The sequence below is a fragment of the Gobio gobio genome (assembly GCF_949357685.1).
Source record: "Gobio gobio genome assembly, chromosome: 4".
Classification (NCBI taxonomy): Eukaryota; Metazoa; Chordata; class Actinopteri; order Cypriniformes; family Gobionidae; genus Gobio; species Gobio gobio.
The window spans coordinates 15,186,659-15,207,590 of record NC_137100.1 but is presented as its reverse complement, the minus strand read 5'-3'; the positions used below and the strand labels follow the sequence as shown (position 1 = coordinate 15,207,590).

At 37.3% G+C, this 20,932-nt stretch overlaps 1 protein-coding gene across 2 annotated transcripts; it reads left to right on the top strand.

The window, feature by feature from the left end:
* Nucleotides 1-1,200: 1,200 nt before the first annotated feature.
* Nucleotides 1,201-20,731, top strand: pja2 (praja ring finger ubiquitin ligase 2). 2 transcript variants are annotated; one of them, XM_079815520.1, is made up of 9 exons: nt 1,201-1,271; nt 2,892-3,083; nt 8,023-9,019; nt 12,034-12,207; nt 13,349-13,534; nt 13,753-13,867; nt 15,623-15,737; nt 19,399-19,514; nt 20,232-20,731. In XM_079815520.1, exons 2-9 carry the CDS (start codon nt 2,894-2,896, stop codon nt 20,349-20,351), a joined length of 2,013 nt encoding a protein of 670 aa, XP_079671646.1. In that variant the 5' UTR covers nt 1,201-1,271; nt 2,892-2,893; the 3' UTR covers nt 20,352-20,731. The 2 variants fall into 2 exon arrangements, with proteins under 2 accessions (XP_079671646.1, XP_079671645.1); XM_079815519.1 differs by having other exon boundaries at nt 1,216-1,271; nt 12,031-12,207.
* Nucleotides 20,732-20,932: the final 201 nt, after the last annotated feature.

The window sequence follows — 20,932 nt, the reverse complement described above, 5'->3', positions numbered from 1 at the left end:
CACACACACACACACACACACACACACACACACACACACACACACACACACACACACACACACACACACACACACGTTTCTTTTTGTGAAACGTGAGGACATTCCATAGGCGTTATGGTTTTTATACCTTTAAGTGAGGAAAGTGAGGACATGAGGAACGTCCTCATATTTCACCCACTTTTTGTAATACCTATGTCATACCCATGTCATTATACACATTTGTGTCCTGATATTTCACAAAAACTTGCCCACACACACACACACACACACACACACACACACACACACACACACACACACACACACACACACACACACACACACACACACACACACACACACACACACACACACACACACACACACACACACACACACACACACATTCATTTCATGTTTTATGGGGACTTTTAATAGACAATATTTTTTACTGTACAAACTGTAGCCTATATATTCCCTAAACCTACCCACCACAGAAAACGTTCTGTAGCCTATTTTTTAATTTTCAAAAAACATCACTTTGTATGATTCATACAAATACGACCAAAAATTTACCCAAGGACAAGGATTTCGGATATTGCCATCTTAGTATAATAATGTAGGGTTTACCAGGCCACACACACACACACTCAGGTGTGCCCATGTATTTTCTGTTGAGAAATTAGATTTCTAATGTTTCACGGCAGCATTCTTTATAGGGTTAATAGGTTTGGTAATGTATGAAAATACATTTTTATTTATTGTTATTGTATTATATATTTCATTGTATTAAAATATATTGACTTTTAAAATATGAATGAATAAATGATTAGATAATTAGGAAATAAGTGTATATTGTGTAACATGTATTTGGCAGTGCTGCATTTTTTTTTATTATTATTATTATAATAATAATAATTTCATATTTTATGAGGCACCTATTGGAAATCAATTCCTTTTCAGTTTCATACAATTAATCCATCCTTAACTTACATTTCCAGTGTCTGTCCTGACACAGTTCCATATTATCCTATCCTATCCTATCCTATCCTACTGTCCTGGCTGTTGCATCCCACCCCATCCCATTCCTATTCCTTTCTGCATTCCGTTTTGCAGGTGGGCTTTAAATTGCACACGTGGTGTTGCAGTTGGTTTACAGCTGCCTAGCTGCACCCGATCATAATACTGACAATTATACTCACAGTTGATTGGTGGACATGTGTCACGTGTCTCTTAAGTTTCGTGGTGACGTTCGCAGAGTTAGTTGACACAAGAAGCATCCAGGAACACAGGTACAGTCCCGTAACAGACGACTAATTTCTTAAACCAAAACATTGTGTGAGTTTTTTTGCGCGAAACTGGAGGACTAAACGCGTTAGTAAACATTGTAAACCACGCCCAAGAAGCAGCAGCGCTTGTCGACAAACATTAGTTAGCTTGTTAGCTGCTCTGAACTTGTATGAGGGCCCGCAGTCGACTGAATTGATCCAGCTGATCATATGAATCACGAGATTTGTTTGTTTCTTGAGACAATAATCTGTTTTAGGGCGTTGAATGTTGTGTTGATATGTTTTGAGGTAATGTGCCAAGCGATAGCATATTATGTCAAGCCCCTTGCGTAATGTTGACGGATGTTGCGCGTTTGCTGCAAACTACAGACAACAATAACATGACAGTGATGCGTTTTGATCAGACTGAGCTAAGTAACTTCCGTGGTGTTACTGTGTTCAGCTTTAATGTGATCTGTCATCGGTTAGAAAGCTTTAATTCTTTCTAATCCTCTTCCTGGAGTAGCACTGCATTGCACTTATATTTCCTGCATTTAACAAACACCCATGATTAATTATTAGCGGCCCCAAGACCTAAATTGGATTTCTTTTAATAGGGTATTGAACAAATGCTTAAAAGACAACTGCGTTTTCAGCATCAAAGATTGAGAACATGAACAGGTCACAATTGAATCATCTTTGTTTTTGGCCTGTGTTACATAAAACATGCATTTACATGTGTGGATGAAGTGTGTGATTTAGTGTATCAGGTGTCACACCTCAGTGTGTTTTAAATTGCATTGTAAAATGTAATCATTTACTAATTGCTTTTATCCAAAGCGACAAATGAGGAACATCACAAGCAATTCATCACACATGACACAATATTAATATTATCACAAGGCCGAGTTACAAGACTAAGTGCAAACTTAAAAAAAAAAAAATGCAGAAAAGAGAACAAGATATTAGATATATTTTATAATTTTATCCTTTACCTAAAGGAAGTGCCTTTATTTAACCTAATAGTTCAATAATATAAGTGCCTTTTGTACTGTGGCCCCCCCCAATATGTGGATGCATAAAGGATTTTATGGATGCAGATTTTCGACAAGCTTTGTATTGCTGCATTGTCTGTGAATAATTTAATTTATATGTACTCTCTCTCCATGTTACCTATACACAAATATCCCCGTTTATTTGTCAGCAGAAGTGCAACGGGTGATGCAAGTCACGTCATTTTGCATCAACCAGTGGACTTTTGACAGCTCCAGGGCTTTTGTTAAAACTACAAATTAAGTTTTGGGCAAAACAAAACAAAACAGCTCCCCTTCTCTGTTTTCTGCAGTCATAGAGTACCGATTACTTAAAATTGTCACTTTTCTACTGCTTAGACAGACAAGATTTACTTAAAGCCTGTCTTGCAGTGGTGAATAATTCAGCCAAAAATGAAAATTAGCCTATGATTTACTTGCCATCCTAGGTGTATATGGCATTCTTCTTTCAGACGGAATACAATCAGAGTTATATCCGGGCTAATCCGAGCTTTACAGAACGTTATCATCCATTGGTGTGGACGCTAATATAGTTATCTTTGTAGTTATTGTCCTTGGTGCGACCAAGCCTTAAAGCTTTTGTTTCTCTTAGGAATGGGTCAAGAAGCTGGAAAGTCTGCGTGGCCCAAACCAGCAGGGGGATACCAGACCATCTCGGGCAGGAGATACGGCCGGAGACACGCGTATATCAGCTTCCGGCCGGTCACCGATAAACAAAGAGCCACATCTGCTGTGGACTGTCGAAACATGGAGAGGACGAGTAGTCAAAAGGACCAGGCAGTGGGTACGTACCAGCTGGTGATGGAAATCACCATGTCATTTTCTTGCTACAAACATTGACAAATTGAATTGCAAAAGTAACGAATGCTGTTGGTTGAAAAACTGATAGTCCCACCCCAAAGTCAAGCCAAACCAACAAGTCAGTGTTTTGATAGGGCCGCAGATTGTTTATATTGTTCTGGAAATTAGTTTAAATAGGCCTTAGTTGTCACTAATGTTTGTATTAAAATATTATTTTAAAAATAACTTGGTGATAGTTCACCCAAAAATGAAAATTATGTCATTTAATTACTCACCCTCATGTCGTTCCAAAGACTTTCGTTCGGAACACAAATGAAGATCTTTTTGATTAAATCTGAGAGCTTTCTGTCCCTCCGTCGACAGCTATCGAGTGGTTTATCCAAAATGTTCTGAATAGACTCGATCGCTTTTTAAAAGATGAACAGATTTAGGCTTTTATTCACGTTTAAACATTGATCAGCGAACATGCACAGAAGCTCAACCGAACCTGTTTGACGCACAAGAACAAACCTCATTGGTTCTTGCAGAAGCTCAAACGTGCTGCCTAACACTAGAATGAACCCCATTGGCTCTTACTGAAGCGCAAATGTGCTGTGTACCACGAGAATGAACCTCAATGGTTCTCGCACATCAAGCGAACATGCTTGAGCTTCTGTTTACCACAACTGATGTGTGAGTTGATGAATGTTTATGTGAATAAAAGCCTAAATTCATCTGTTCATCACATAAATGGATCAAGTCTCTTCAGAAAATTTGGACTAAACCGCTCAATTCATATGGATTAGTTTTACAATCTCTCTCTCTCTATGAACTTTTTGAAGTGTAAAAGTGGTAGTTTTGTAGCTGTCAATGGAGGGACAGAAAGCTCTTAGATTTCATTAAAATATCATCATGTGTGTTCCGAAGATTAATGAAAGTCTTATGGGTTTGGAGCAACATGAAGGTGAGCCACCAATGACATATTTTTCATTTTTGGGTGAACTATCCTTTTAAAACTTAAATGACTTCCTTCAGCTAACAATTCCTGAGTAATTGGAAATCTGTGATCAACAAAAGTGGAAAGAGATTTTGATATTTCACTGGTTCTCATGGCGAATAAACAGCTTTGTGATTTTGGGAATATAACAGATTTTGAAGAGCTGAAGTATGCATGTGTGGGTTGTTCTGCTTTAGAGTGGAGCATTCATCACCTTTAAAAGGTGTAGACTGAAACCCTGTAGGAGACTATCTGACTTTATTATGCAAATATAAGAGAACGATGAGGGTGGGTAGAAAGTCGTTTTTTTATTTATTTTTAATTTAGTGACTGTCAAGAAATACCCAGGTCATATTTCACTTCTAAAACCAAAGGAAAACAATACATATATGTTTTTCATAAAGAAGAGTATAAAGAGTGTAAGACTTGTTTTTGCTTTGTGACCTTTTCATGACATTTAAGCAGTGTTCTCATTGTCATTCTGTAATTTGATTTAAATCCATTCGATGAGAACAATACATTTATTAAAATGTTTAATTATTAAATGGTAATAATAAAAATGATCTTTATAAAACAAACATTGTTTACACTGTGAAGTACACTGTCCGACCCAAAAAAAGTTGATGTTTGGATTTAATTAGGCAAATGCTTAAGAGTCTATGATTGGATCATTATTGCAGTGATTATGTTTCTAGCATGTTATATGTTTGACAACAGTTCTTCTAACCCTGAATGGAGCGTGTAGCTTTAATTTCTTAAAGGTGGGGTAAGTGCTTTCTGGTAACCGATGTTGATTTCAAATCACCAAAACAAACGTGCTCCGGCCCAGAGCCATAGAGAGAGAGAGTTGCGACAACGGAAGTTCAAAACGCTTGATAGTCACGTGATTCATGTAGACCTCGAATAGTTCCAGGAAGTGCTTTGACGGGCAATTCAAATTGATAGTCACAGTGACAGAACTGCGCTTTTTGGTAATTAATAGTCAATAAATGCATTGATTTTCAATAATTTTATTACACATCGACATGTGTATGTAGCATGAGTATGTAGTTACAGTGATGTTGTTTTTAAAATATATATTTTTTTAATGATGAATAATCTACACAAGCAGGCTTTAATGTACAAGTTATTTTGATTAAAATGTGCTGATCATTTACAATCTTACTGATTAAACGTCTTACCTTTTAAAAGTGCATCACAAACGGTCTGTTCTGCTGTAACTCTATGGCGCGGCTGCTACTTCCGGGAACTATTGAGAGTCTCCACGAGCCGCCATTGCTGTAAAAAAAAACCCGTTCCATTGGAGTCAATGGAGTTGTCGCAACTCTCTCTCTCTATGGCTCTGCTCCGGCCCACACATGCGTAACCCAGGCAACAACTTTGGCGGAATCTGCTGTGACAGCCAGCCGAGGGTATGATGTCATCAATAAGTGAAAGCAATGTGTGTTACTATTAGACTGGGTAAACCCAGTCTGATCTACCGGCGATTTTGATTTCGTCCCGGCAAATCAGTCTGGAAACCTGTACATTCATTTCTACTGCTTCTGTTACACTTTTGCGGGAACCGATCACAGACTGGCTTATCCACCTGGCGCGCTATTGGCAGGTTTAACACGATGACAGATAGCGAAGCGATGGGTCGTTGCCCGTTGATCTTGCCTCTTGTTGTCTGATTGGTTGAAGGACTATCCAATTGCATACAGAGTCATTTGAATGATGCTCGTTTATCACGCCTCTTGTGCAGTAGAAACTACAGAGCAGACTCCCCAGACTAATGTTCAATCTTAAATTGAGCTTGGTCTGGTGATGCAATGGTAATCCAGGTCGAATGTTCAGTGAAAAAGTCATCCCTTACATCCCAAAAACACAAACACAGTTCTCATGAACAACTCAATAGCACGAGCACGACAGTCCAACTAACGAACATATTACAAATATGACAAGATTAGAGGGTTATATTGATGACGAAAAGAGGAACCAAAGGAAACGCATATATTAGGAGTAGATTATCGTACTTTTCGGACACACTTTGAGAGCTGACGGTTGAAACAGACAACAAGGAGGTTTAGGCTTATACGATGTGGAAATGAATGGGTCTTTATCATCGCTGAAGTTAACGACAATACGATCTCAAATGGACAAGCAAGCAAACATGGCACATGAGCATACTCAAGCAAAAGCCAGCATATATTAGTTCTGTGAATCAAAACAAAATCAACATCTTCCACATTTGTTTTTTATCTGCCTTCTCTCTCTTTGTCGTCGCTCGGCTAATGTCCTTCCTGTGTCGTGTCTTTTGAATAATGACGTGCACTGACCCCCCCCCCCCCCCCCCCATCATTAGTAGACACGCCCCATACTGCTGATTGGCTATAAGTTTGTTTTGGTACTCGGCCCAAGACACTTTTTTTTAAAAGCCGTTTTGAAATACCACTTACCCCACCTTTAAACAACCATGCAGGAAGACACAACATGGTCATATTCCAGGATGACAATGTCAAGATTCATCAGGCTCAAAATGTGAAACAATGGTTGGAAGGGAGCATGAAAAATCATTTTCACACATGAATTGGCACCTCTGAGTCCAGACCTTAAATTCATTGAAAGTCTTTGGGATGTGCTGGAGACTTTACAGAGTGCTGGGGCCTCATTTATCAACGGTGCGTACGCACATAACAGTTTCACGCAAAATGTGGGATTTACCAATTTGTACTTCTACGTAGAAATGTGTGTAAATATAAGCACACCTTTGAGCATGCTTACGCAGAGAATCTAGTGGTTGAATAGTGATAATACACATGAAAAGCATTTAAGAGTGTCACAGTATGCATTAAGCAATCTACATAGGTCCTGTATTTCCTTTAATTATAAAACTAAATTTGTATACATACATGCATACATACATACATACATACATACATACATATACTGTATATATATATTAGTCATTTTAAACACGATGCGTAATTGGTGTCAAACCCTATAAAAGACAGCTGTGACAAATGTTGGATGCAATGATTTCCTTGGACCCAACCTACATCCAGTTCCCTTACCAAAATCCTCAACAAGCCGAAATAAAATGGGGATTTCATGTTATCGCCAGATTCCCAAACATAATTGGAACCATAGACTGCACCCACATCGCCAGAAAAGCACCATCAACCAACACATTTAATGATGTAAAGGGTTTCATTCTGTTAATGTGCAAATCATTTGTGTTGCAAATTTGTTGTTAAACGTCGTTGCGCGACTCGTTCTGTGTTTGTGAAGTTCCTCTTCTTTGCCATAATTGCGGTGAGGATAAAACACAATCACATGATTTTTAAAGGGATGCGTTGTCACCATATATGGTTCATTGGAGGCATTTCCGAATGCTAATGACCGCGAACGAGCATGGTACTTGCACACGTGGGATTTATCAACAATGATTGCTTGCTCATGTGCGTAAGAACTGCGTGCGCACGTTTGATAAATACGTATTTTCTTGTACTTAGAAACATTCAAAATTTCAGTCGTAGGACGAAATATAGAACCTTTTCTACGCACTGTTGATAAATGAGGGCCCTGGACTCTTGCATATGTTGTGATTTTGTTATTTTCATCAAGAGGTTTCAAAGAACTGTTGCCAAACATGTAACATGCTAGAAACATAATAATCATATTATGTAATCCAATCATAGACTCATAAGCATTTGACTATTTAAATCCAATCCTTTGTATTTATTTTTAAATTAGTGTTATTTTGGCGGAAATGTAATCATGAATGAGACACAAAAGTATAATTTCTTATTTGATTCTTTTGAATTTGGGTAGAAATGTAACCAGGAGATTTTTTTTTTTTTTGTGACTTTCACTCTATAGTGCATATACACTTACTTCCATATACAAAATAATAAACTTTTATCCAGTGAAGGAGAGAGTAACATCTGAAACCTTTTCCTTCTAGCGTCAAAGGGCAGCATTTCTTCGATGCTTCAGACTATCCTCCCGACACCATGCACAAATTCAGTGCGCTCGGAGTTAAACACAGCTTCAAATCACGAGGGCCACAACAGGAGGCAGTCATCATTGTGTAGAGTCCTAAAAGCACCCTCCAACCATTTCAAGAGACCAAAGAGTGAGCGGGTTGTGCCATATGATAGACAATATTGTTCTTCTATAGAAAAAAGTGATCGAGCTAGAGTCTGGCCAATCAATGAAGACCGCAAGCCCAACCCGGAAGCTCTGAGTTACATCAACATTGATGCCTATGAGCCTGACAGTAGCGGAGCCGAGGAGGAGGACTTGAGTTTAAACCCATCTCAGGCTGCTCAGAAGAGACTTGATGGTATTTGTGTTTTGGGTGGAAATGTAATTTCACTTGATGATTCACATCCTGATGTCTTTACAAAAATAAGTAAGCGTTCAGCGCAAGCGGCACCTTCTAAGGGCTCAACAGAACTTCATTGTGAGGAACCAGATTTCCAAAGAACTGTAAAAGCAAATAGAGAAGTTGGTCAGTTGTTGGTTGGTGAAGACCAAGCTCCGAAATGTCATGGGGTTACGGCCAGCGCTGGAGCCGTTTCCTTTAAAAGCACAGGACAAACGAACCCTGAAGAAACATTACAGTCTGAAATGGTTGTGAGGCCAAAGATCCGCAAACAGACGAGCGAGACTCACCTTGAAAGGAGGAAACGTTCAGAAAAAGAGGAAGTAAGCCATTTGTCAGGCTCAGCGGACAGAAACAAGTGTGGCTCGGCACCTCCGGGTTTCCTCTCGCACACAAGCCCTGAAAATGAGTTTTTCTTTGAATTTCCACCAATGGCCTTGAGTGACCTCAGCTCGGAGGACAGTAAATGTGTGAATGATAATAACGCTAAAGTAGATAATGATGATGATGATCTCTGGGAAGATCTAGAGAATTTTGGGGAGAAATGTGAGCCATCTACAAAGGATGATGAAAGGTACAGTATGTATTGCATGCATAGATTGTACTAAAATGTTTAAATGCACAGATTTGTACAGAATAATAATCTGCATAAAATAAGTATATAAAATACTATGTGCTTTATGGTATTATATATACAGAAAGAGAAACTTCTGCCTCAATGGTCATTAGCAACACAGCAGATTTATAGTGGTTATACTATGGCATTTTTCACAAATGGGGTACAAATTGATGTCATTACTTATTTTACCTTCTTTTTATTTATTTATTTGTACGTAATAGCCAAAAACTTTAGAGAGAAAATATTAGATGTCATAAACTTGCACTACAGTTGGGGTTGGTAAAGAAGTGTCTTATGTTCACCAAGGCTGCGTATATTTGTAAAAACATTAATGTAAAAACATTAATATAAAATAAATATTATTATATCAAAATAACTTTTTTTTAAACTAGTCTTCAGTGTCACATGATTTCAGAAATCATTCTAATATTCTGATTTGGTGCTGAAGAAACGCTTCTTATTATCAATGTGCTTTTTTTTCAAGAACCCCCCCCAAAAAAAAATTCTAAAGAACAAATGGTTTTATTTTTTTGTAATATTTTAGACGAATGTCTTGCCGGCAGTGTTGGGTGTAATGATTGCTAAGTAATTAATTACTGGTATTTAATTATAGAAAAATTAAGAGTAATCCCTTACTTTAATTTTGACTGTAAGTTAATTAGTTACTTCTGATGTAATTGTATTAAATACTGTATAGACTAGAACATTTCTATATAAAACAATAGTGGATTTAACATCAATTTAATGTCTAATGTTAATTTATGTTTTTAATGTAATATATATACGTATATTATATATTATAATTTTATATGAATTATTTGAAGGAAACCAGTGTCTATCAGTGTATTGTTCAACTGGTCGAGGTTGATATGGGATTTAGAAAGTAAGTAAAAAGTATTTCATTACTTGTTACTAATTAGAGTAATTAGTGCAGTAATTTGATTACACCATTGACGATGTAATTAATAACTTTGTTTTCGAGTAACTTACCCAACACTGCTTACCAGAAGGCTGTGTATGTGTGACGGGGGCTACTTTCAATTTTAATCAATTTAATGCTGAATAAAAGTATTAATTTTCCTTAAAAAAAAATCGTACTTGACCTCAAGAATAACAAGTTATTAGATTTCAATTCAGTTGTAGAAAAAGCATATTTTTAATTCATGTTTTAACTACAAAAAGCAGAATATTTACCTCCCACATTTTGTGCAACCGTTACTTATTTTTACAATCCTTTAATTATATTTCTCTAGCATAGTCATTTTTCGTAAATGTTTACATCACTACTGTTTTAGCCCTGTTCCAAAAGCTATTAAAGGATTAGTTCTTTTAAAATGAAAATTTCCTGATAATTTACTTGCCCCCGTAAATAAATTAAGTTTTTTGAGGAAAACAGTCCAGTATTTCTCCACACAATGGTCTTCAATGGCAACCAAAATGTTGAAGGTCCAAATCAATGCAGTTTCAAAGGGCTTCAGAGGCTCTGCACGATCCCAGACGAGGAATAGGGTCTTATCTAGCGAAACATCGGTCATTTTAAAGAAATGAACATATAAATTGCTCATCTTGCACTGCTCTGCGACGTGCCATGGATTGCGCAATCACGCCGGAAAGGTCACGCTAGATGTAGGCGGAAGTAGGGAAGTGAACATGCGGCGACTAATACAAACGCCCTTTACAAAAAATCCAACTTCATAATCGTCCGACATCGTTGTTTAACCTTTTTTTGCCAAAGGATGTTTGTATTAGTCTTCACACAAGCGCTTTGTAAACACGGGGGCGGTACTTCTGCCAACGTCTACCGTGACCTTTTCGATGTTATTACGCAATCCTTGGCACGTCGCAGAGCAGCGCAAGATGAGCAATTTAGGTTAAAAAGTATATAAATGTTTATTTGTTTAGAAAATGACCAAGATAAGACCCTATTCCTCATCTGGGATTGTGCAGAGCCTCTGAAACCCTTGAAACTGCATTGATTTGGACCTTCCACATTTTGGTTGCCATTGAAGTCCATTGTGTGGAGAAAAATCCTGAAAGGTGTTCCTCAAACTTTTTCTTCAGTGGAAAAGAAATTAAGACATGAACATTTTGGATGGCATACTTTGAAGTGAATTAATTCTTTAAAGAAATGTACATATACTATTTGTACATGTTTGCTTGCTTATTTCTAGGAAATTGAACAAAATCCCCCTAATCAGGGTTTTACATTTGTCGCAAATTTTGATAACTGAGTTACAGAAATCGCCAACTCAAGTGGACGAATCTCATTTTCTAAAGGTTAAAGCTACACTGTATAACTTTTTTAGTTTATTCTTTCAAGTAATAAAGTATTCTCGTAAGTTTATAATATGCCATTGAAAATGCAAACGGGTAAGGGTTTCGAATGCGGGTCGCCATGTTGCCCCTCCATCTTGAAAGTACATTAGCCAAAGAGGGACATACCCGTAAATTCAAGCTTCGCCTTTTGCGTTTTAACACACGATGGCACCGTGTCGAATGTGGACGAGGTCGAACTGGAAGCCATGTTAATCTTGGACTAAATCGGCCACCGTAGGAGTTAAAACGAAGTCGGAATTGAGAGGAACAGAAACTAAAATTCTCTGGATGGTCATATACCTTTTCACACTAGATGGGGGAAAATATCACACAGTGTAGCTTTAAGTCCCTTCTTTCATGGACGCTAAGCTCCATTTGATAGCCTATTTGTGAAAAGTCCCTCATATAATGCAAGTCAAGGATGAGTTTGGGCTTTTACTGTGAATGCTTGATAAGGTACTGTATACACTCAGCAGGAAATGAGTGAGGTGACAAAGGTGTGCTCAGTTGGTGCTCATTCTGCATGCTAAGGCTCTTCAGCTAAGAGGATTAGCTTGACTTTTACGAGGTGGGCTCACGTGTGTGTGTTTGTGTGTGTGTGTGTGTGTGTGTGTGTGTGTGCGCACGCGTATCCTGCTCTGTGTTCTAAGCAGCTGCTCAGAATTCAGCGAGGGCGAGTGGTCGGCCTCGTGGACGTCTGACTCTGGGCTGGAGAAGGAGAGGTGTACAAGTGAAGAAAGCTGGGAGACTCTGCCTGGCATGGATGAGCCGCCTGGCAGCAGCAGCAGCAGTCTGGAAGAAGTGCCTTCTCTCAACCTCGCTCTAGAGTAAGCACACAAACTCTAAACGCTCTAAATACTTGAAATAACATCATTTCACAGCTGTCACCCAATTGAAAAAGATGTTATACAAAAAAAAAAAAAAAAACTTTTAAATTATGCGTCCATATAAAAAAAAAATTGGTAATTGTTTTTAGTTTGGCTATAAAAAATGTGGTAATGCATTATATTCATTTTTACATTTAAATCATTAATTTTAACATTTTGTCAAGTTATTAGGCTTTCTGCATGTTAATAATTTGGCACAATGGGAGAAAAGGATTTTTATTTGTGGCATTCCAAAAATAATCACTTGCTGCACCATCATTTGAACAAACATCTGTAAGAAAGGTATTAGATGTAAGATTAAGTCCATAAAGTATGGGAACGTTTATTTGGAATTATTTAGATATTGATAGGCTATGTGCATGGAAAAAAGGAATTCATCCTTCAGAAATCATTCTAATTTGCTGGTTTTGTGCTCAAGAAGTTATTGTTATTATCATTGTTAAAGTAACATGCCACTATTTTTGAAAAATGTGCTCATTTTCCAATTCCTCTAAAGTTAAACATTGGAGTTTTACCGTTTTCAAATCTGGATCTGACTGTAGCACTTTTAGTATAGCTTAGCATAGATCATTGAATCTGATTAAACCGTTAGCATCTCGCTCAAAAAAATGAGCAAAGAGTTTCTATTATTTTTCCATTTAAAACTTGGCTCTTCTGTAGTTACATCGTGTACTAAGACCGACGGAAAATTAAAAGTTGTGATTTTCTAGGCCATTTATGGCTAGGAACTATACTCTCATTCCTGCGTAATAATCAAGGAACTTTGCTGCCGTACCATGCAATGATATTACGCCTGAAAATAGTCCCCAGCATTCTTCCTTGTGCAAGCAGTTTGTCGCGTTGGTTATGTTGAAGGAAGTTAGACTATTTTCAGGCGCTGCATAAAAAGATCTCCATCATTAGCTGGCAAATGAATCTGTCTACAGCGTTGATTTAGATTTTGTGTACATATGGTACTGCTCTTATTCTGATATCTTTAGTGACACAGAACAATGTCAAATTAATTTTGATTTCTCAAATGTTAAGGCATCCCTAAAAAAACAGTGTTTCTGCTGTCCTGTGTTTGTGTGGTGTTTTTCAGGGAGCAGACCCCTCTGGAGGAGGGTGAGATCCCCTGGCTGATGTATAATGAGGACTCTGGCAGCAGCAGCGATGAAGACCCTGATGGTGTTAGTCAGTTTGTGCACCCTGGACTCTTTATCCTGGATGGTAACAATAACCTGGAGGATGATTCCAGCATGAGTGAAGATCTGGACACTGAGTGGAGGTCAACAAGCCTAATATACAACATCAAATATTACAAGATAATGATGCAATTTTAGTTTGAAACATGGCCTGGAAAAGTTTTCATGAGGTTCAACCCAGTGATGCATGTCTAAAATATGAAAAATGGTATTGATTTATAAGAACATTTTGATTGAGTCAGTTGCAACATGCAATGATGACTAAGAGAGAGGCTGTATTTTAAAGTCCTTTGTTGTTCAGGTTCCTTGATGAATTTGGTGATGGTTTCGGGATGGCTCAAGCAATCTCTTACGTGGATCATTCCCAGCTCCTCACTTACATGGCATTAGAGGAGCGTCTCGCACAGGCTATGGAGGTGAGATACCTCTGCCGGTTGCATAAACATGTTTTTTTATGGAGCCGCACAATTGGTTTATATTTCTTTATTTATTTTATATAAATAAATAAATAAATATTATTACTACTACTAAATAAAATGACCTAATAAAGGCAAAATAGGAAATGTTATTATATGTAATATTTCACTGTAAAAAAAACATTTTAGGTCACATGAAAGAACACAGCCTCACTTCACTCCGCAAACATGCAGTGTTTTTAAAAAAAATTATATCTATATAAATATAGGGGTTTCAAAACGTGAACACATGCTATTTATTTCAGTTTAACTAATTAAAAATATTGAATGCAATTAACAACATCTGTAATTAAGAGACCACTTAACCTTGATTTCTCAATGTTAAGTGGTCTCCTAATGTTTTCCAGAGCTATATATAATGGAAATATCTGTCCATTAAACTATTTTATTGTGAACCTTCCAACCAATCAGACTCAATTATTCAGACAGACCATGGCATAAATGACTTGTTACATTAAAATGTTAAGAGTTATGTTATACTTTTATTTAAGATTTCCAGGGAAAACACTGCCAACTTGTACCAAGACTACTTTTTTACTTGGCTTAGATTTGATTGCAATCACCAATAAAATGTTGTTCCATATATTTTTTCTATATCGTCATAAATATAATTATCGCAAATATCCTTGAAATATCGTGATATAATTTTGAGGCTATATTGCCCACCCCTAATCTGAACCTTCCCGACCGAACCAGTAGAAAAAAACCTAAGTGTTGAGCCCTGATATATTAAAACAATCTTCACACAAACCCATAATGTCACATTTAGCTGTGCCTTTAAGTTCACTTGAATTAAGTTCCCTTTTTTTTTTAAAGCCTATTAAATGTTAAAAATTATAGCTTTCAATTATACTGGAATGGTTAATGGCTACTGTATAATTAATGGCTAAAGTTGAGGTGGAAAAATCCATGTAATGGAGTCAGTGCTGGGATCAGTGATACTGGCCTTCATTCATAGTGCTTAGTAAAATATTTCTTATGTTGTTTCTACATTTATTTTGGAGATGCAATGTGAAAGTAATACAATATAAAAATATATTAACTTTAATGTTAGGTGTGATTTATTGCAAAAAAATTTGCAGAAAAATGTGCCTTTTAATTCGTTTTTCTGTTGTTGTTTTTTTATCGATTGACAGCACTAATATATTTTAATTTATTTAAAACACAGCCTTTGTAATTTGATAACTGCACAAAGCCATATTGCAGTTTTGGTTTTAATTAGATGAATTGTGTGTTGCGATATCACTGTGCAGTCTAACTATAATAGGTTTTGAGGTCACTTAAGAATCCGATTGAAAAAAAAATTGATTGAAGAGTAGCTTGCATCATCTGGACCCAATTTTACAAATGGTCAAATTGAAATGGAGCCTCAAGATGTGTTTTAATTTGATTTATTGTTCATGTCTTCATGAGATCAAAGCATAGTAGTCTTCCATAATGTATGTGTGCTGCTTTTTCATTAACAAATAAATATTGTATTTGCTTGAATGGCTAAGTTATACAAATAAATGATCCATCTTAATTCAACCCAAAAAGACAATATTGGAGAAAGTGATGTTGTGAAAGCCCAGCAAACTTCATTGATTTCAGCCAATGAGAGAGCATGCTAGAAATGTAAGGCTTAATGTATAATTAACTTGCTTCTATCTTTATCCAGGGGAAATTAAATATGCTAATGGTTTTGTTGTGTTGCAGGCAGCGCTGGCTCATCTTGAGTCTTTAGCTATAGACGTGGAGCAGGCCCATCCCCCCGCCACTGAACAGATCATCGACTGCCTACCACAGATCACCGTGCATGCCGAAAACATTGGTACTACTGCCATTACTTGTATCTACATAAAGAGCACATAATACAATGCTGCAGTCAGCCTCTTATAGTAGAGTTTTTGAGTAATATTTAATGAAGAGACTGTGCCTTATTTTAAATATAGTCACTCCAAATGCAGATTGTTACACCATATTCAGAATATTCAGCCTCAAATGTCTTTCCCTGTGTCTGGACTCTAGTACTTTATAGAAATATTTACTCAAGTAAAAGTAATAATCTTAAAAGTTACTTCAGTAAGAGTAAATCACAAGAGACATAAAAGTGCAGTTCTGGTGCGTGTCTGTGACACTCATGCGCACAGAAAGATGCTTCAGACAGTTCTTGAACGGACAAAAACACACAAAATTATGCCAAAATGCTCTTTTTTCAGTTATCATCGTAAGCACAGTCTTAAATGAGTTAAATGAAGTTCGCTTACAGTGGCTAAAATTGAGGGAAAGTTAAATCATTAATCATTATAAAAATCATAGAGACATCATTAGCAGTATTAGTATCTGTGATACTGGCCTTCTTTCATAAAGAGATGCCATTAAACAAATATTTAAAATATAGGCTACTGTCTTTGTTGTTTCTGCCTTCATTTGAAGATTTAAATGTGAAATTATTACAATATAAAAATTATATTCACTTTTAATGTTAGGTGCGATTAATTACAGAAAAATGTGTGATTATTTAGGGGTTTTTTTATTGACAGTACTTGTTTATAAATAAAATAAAGCATGGAATGGGAACCACTGACACGGAGCACTGTGAAGACTCTTCACATGAGCTTGCGCTCATGACCACTACTGAACATAAACAACGAATCAAATGCACATTGACGGATCTTCTCCCATCTGTTCTCTAAAATGTAATCAAATGTGTATTTCTGCAAGTGCGTGGAAACTGGTTAACTATGTCTAATCAAAGGCATTCCTTTTCTAGAAAAAATTACACATCTCTTTACAATATTAAAATTAAGTAATGAGAGGAACATCGCCCAGCATAACAAAGAGACACATTTTTTTCATTCAAAATATTTTTTACTTAACAAAATTATCCACAAATAATGCTTTTTTTTGATGCATAAGCTCAGATCAATAAGGCCTATGAGCAATCAATCAAAAACCAGTCCCAATTGAAAGAAAACGTGTTGACAAACAGATTGAATCTAATATTTGGTGATTTAATATAGCATAACGAGTGATTTACAAGCATTTTGTTTTTTTTCAAAAAAACTTCGGTGTTCACAGTCAAAGTTGCAATGAAACAGAATTGGACAGAACACAGGGCCCTACTTTATATTAGGTGGCCTTAACTACTATGTATTTACATCAAAAAATAAGTACAATGTACTTATTGTGTTCATATTGTATTGCAAAACACTTGATATTGAGGTGGGATATGGGTAGAGACAGGTGTGGTGGTATGGGTAAGTTTAAGGGTAGGGTTAGGTGTAAGCGAAGTGTTGACAGTGTAATTACAAATGTAACTACAGAAATTAATTACAGATGTAATTACATGCAGGTTTATTTAAAAATGTAAGTACAATGTAATGACATGTATGTACACAATAAGTGCATTGTATCAAATGATTAATTAAAATGTTAGTACTTAGTAGTTAAGGCCACCTAATATAAAGTGGGTCCGAACACAACATTAGATTGTAAGTGTTCATAACTGGTTGTAACAGTTGTGCAGAGTGAGCTGCAGCAGACAGACTCTGTATGTGCTGTATTATAGTTGCGGTCAGGGTGTCATTAAATGACTATCAGTGACATGACAGGAGTACTGTATTTATAATTTGCCTTCCTGTTTCTTACTGCTGCCCATGTGTTTTGCCAAGTGTTTTGCCGATAGAAAATTGTAAGAAAGTCTTGGTCAGTCGGTGTGTCTCATACACATTTACATGTACATTTATGCATTTGGCAGACGCTTTTATCCAAAGCGACTTACAGTGCACTTATTACAGGGACAATCCCCCTGGAGCAACATGGAGTAAAGTGCCTTGCTCAAGGACACACTGGTGGTGACCGCTGGGATCAAACCAGCAAACTTCTGTGTATCAGTGCAGTGGTTTAACCCACTGGACCACCATCTCATAGACACTCAAGACTCTAATGCTGCGTTCACACTGAATGTGAATGGAGCATCTGGAGCGAGTGATTTCCATGTTAAGTCAATGTAAAGCGTCTGGAGGACTGATGGACGCGATTGCTGCCTCATTCGCGCGAAAGACGTGAATTGAGCATATAGCGCGATACGCGCGAGTGTTATTTGGTGCTTTTTGTGCATTTCCGTGTTTGAAGCAAATTCGCGTCTGACGCCCGAGTTGAAAAATCGGAACTTTGCTGTCTGTTCGCGCCACGTTAACCAATTAGGAGCCTGCTAAACGGGGTAAGTGACGTGACAAACAGGGGCAGGCCCGCCAGAAGTCACTCATTCAAAACAGTGGTTGTGTTTAAAGGGTTAGTTCACCCAAAAATGAAAATTCTGTCATTAATTACTTACCCTCATGTCGTTCGACACCCGTAAGACCTCCGTTCATCTTCAGAACACAAATGAAGATATTTTAGTTGAAATCTGATGGCTCTGAAAGGCCTCTATTGGCACAATGCACGGTACACTCTCAAGACCCTTAAAAGGTACTAAAGACGTCGTTACAAAGTCCATCTCACTACAGTGGTTCTACAATAACTTTATGGAGTGACGAGAATAGTTTTTGTGTGCAAAAAAACCCTAAATAACGACTTCTATAGTGATGACGATTTCAAAACACGGCATCATGAAGCTTCGAAGCGTTATGAATCAGTGAGTCGAATCATGATTCGGATCGCGTGTCAAACCGCCAAACTGCTGAAATTTGGCGATCCAAACTGCTGAATCGACTCACTGATATTCATTTTTGGGTGAACTAACCCTTTAAGGACTTGGCACTTAATCTGGACTGAAAGACTGAAGGACCTTGGCGTATTATTGCATTATTAAGGTATGACAATGATGAAAATTTTTGTTACTGTTCTTTCATGCATTTAATACACAAAAAAAAAGTAACTCATTCAACATGGAGGAATGACTGATATTGTCAGTGAGCAGTCATACGGAGCAATATGGGCGCCGTCATCCAGGCGCAGCTCCTGGAGCGCCTCGAATGTGCGTCTATTTCGCTTCAAACACTCGATTTATACGCGCATCCAATTCACTTTGGATGCGTGAGTGGATTCAAAATGTTCAAGCGCCAAACTAGACACGATAGACGCGAATTTGCCTCTCTTTTTGCATTTGGTGTTAACGCAGCATAACGTCCAAGCTCATCACCTTTTTAAGTGATTTACTTAAAATACTTTGTGTACTCCTTTTCTGTGCAATACGAACACCAGATGAGAAATGTTTTTCACAACTCAACACACACTTTGGATACTGGGAAAGTCATGCTCGCACACTAATGTCCCACTTCAACTTTATGGCCTGAGTGCATTTGGGGTGATAAATCTGCTTTGGAAAGCATAAAATGACTTCAGTTTCACCCCTAATGTCTGAAATGAGTAATCTGATGTGTGCGTGACTGGATCGAGTTGAAATGTTTGGTGTCATAGGTTTATGATGGAAAGCAGAGTTGAGTCTTTTACATACATTGACATGCCCACTCTCTTTGGTTCTGCAGAGCAGGAGCAGTGCTGTGCCATCTGCTGCTGTGAATACGTCAAAGATGAGATTGCAACCCTGCTGCCGTGCCGCCACATGTTCCATAAACTCTGTGTCACTCTCTGGCTCAGAAAGGTATTGCTGTTTTTCTTGGAGCTTGTGAAAGAGCCAAAAAAAACAGGCTAGTTCACCCGAAAATGAAAATTCAATCATCATTTACTTTCCCTCATGCTGTTTCAAACCTGTATGAGTTTCGTTCATCTTCGGAATACGAATGAAGATATTTTTAATATTCTCTTATCCTTTTTCCAATCATTTAAAGTCCATGCAGCCAACATTTTCCTGCATTTAAAGTACAAAAGGACATCCATATGCGTGAGTGGTTTAATCCAAGTCTTCTGAAGTGACATGGTTAATTTATATCATGAACGGATGAATTATTATTTTTTATATGTATAAATATGGTAAACAGAAGCTTGATGAGTGAGAATTAACCTTGTTGCTTCTCTAAACTTTCATTGCCCATATTTGATTTTCTGGTTGTCATAAATCACCCCCGTACCCTTATATAGTGCACTATTTTATGTGTACGTGTTTTTATGAACCTTTTGAAGCATCAAAGTTTTGGTTGCGTTGACTTCAATGGAGGGACCTAAATCTTTCAGGTTTCATTAAAAATATTTTCTTGTGTTGAAAGATGAACAAAGGTTTAATAGGTTTGGAACGACATGAGTGAGTAAATGATGACGACAATTTAAATTTTGGAGTGAACTAGCCCTTTAAGCTTATAATGACATAACTTTATAATATTTACCGAATGTTGTCCCCTTTAATTTTTTTTTTCATTTTCAGTCCGGCACGTGTCCAGTGTGTCGCCACGTTCTGACCCCGGAAGTGACCGATCCCGCGCCTTTGAGCTCCGAACAAGAAACGCCACCATCCAGTCACAGCGCGTCTGAGGGAGCGTGTTGAACAGCAGTCATACACCCATCTAAACATCCCGCAGAGAAGTATTGAAATAATAAATAATCCGTCTCACAAAGAAATTCCCATCTGATATTTCTTTGCTTGAATGCAGCAGCCTGCCCTGAACTAGTATTCAGATTCCAATTAACCTAGCGACTTGTGCTGCAATTCATGGCCCAAACGTGGCGAACTAAAAGTTATTTTCTGAGAAAATATGAATACGTATATATTCATTAGAAGCATATTTATTCATGTTTCAATTAAAATGTTTTTGTACATCCAGGCTAAACATAATAACTACATGTATTTCACTTTTCACATGTCGTGTCAAGTAAAACGTTCAAATGCAATCCCTCAATAAAAGCTCACATTTGGTTCAAACAATCATTTCTTTTATCATTTGAGTGCTCTGGCAAAATGGTTGCTACCCCAAACTCTCTTCAGATATCTATTCAGAGTAAATTCAGCCGCATTGTAACATCCAGACTTAAACGCACATAGCTGGATATGAATGGTAATGGCTGTGCGATTATATTTCACCGTGGTTCATAAACATATTTGTATAAATCATCCACATGATGGGCCGC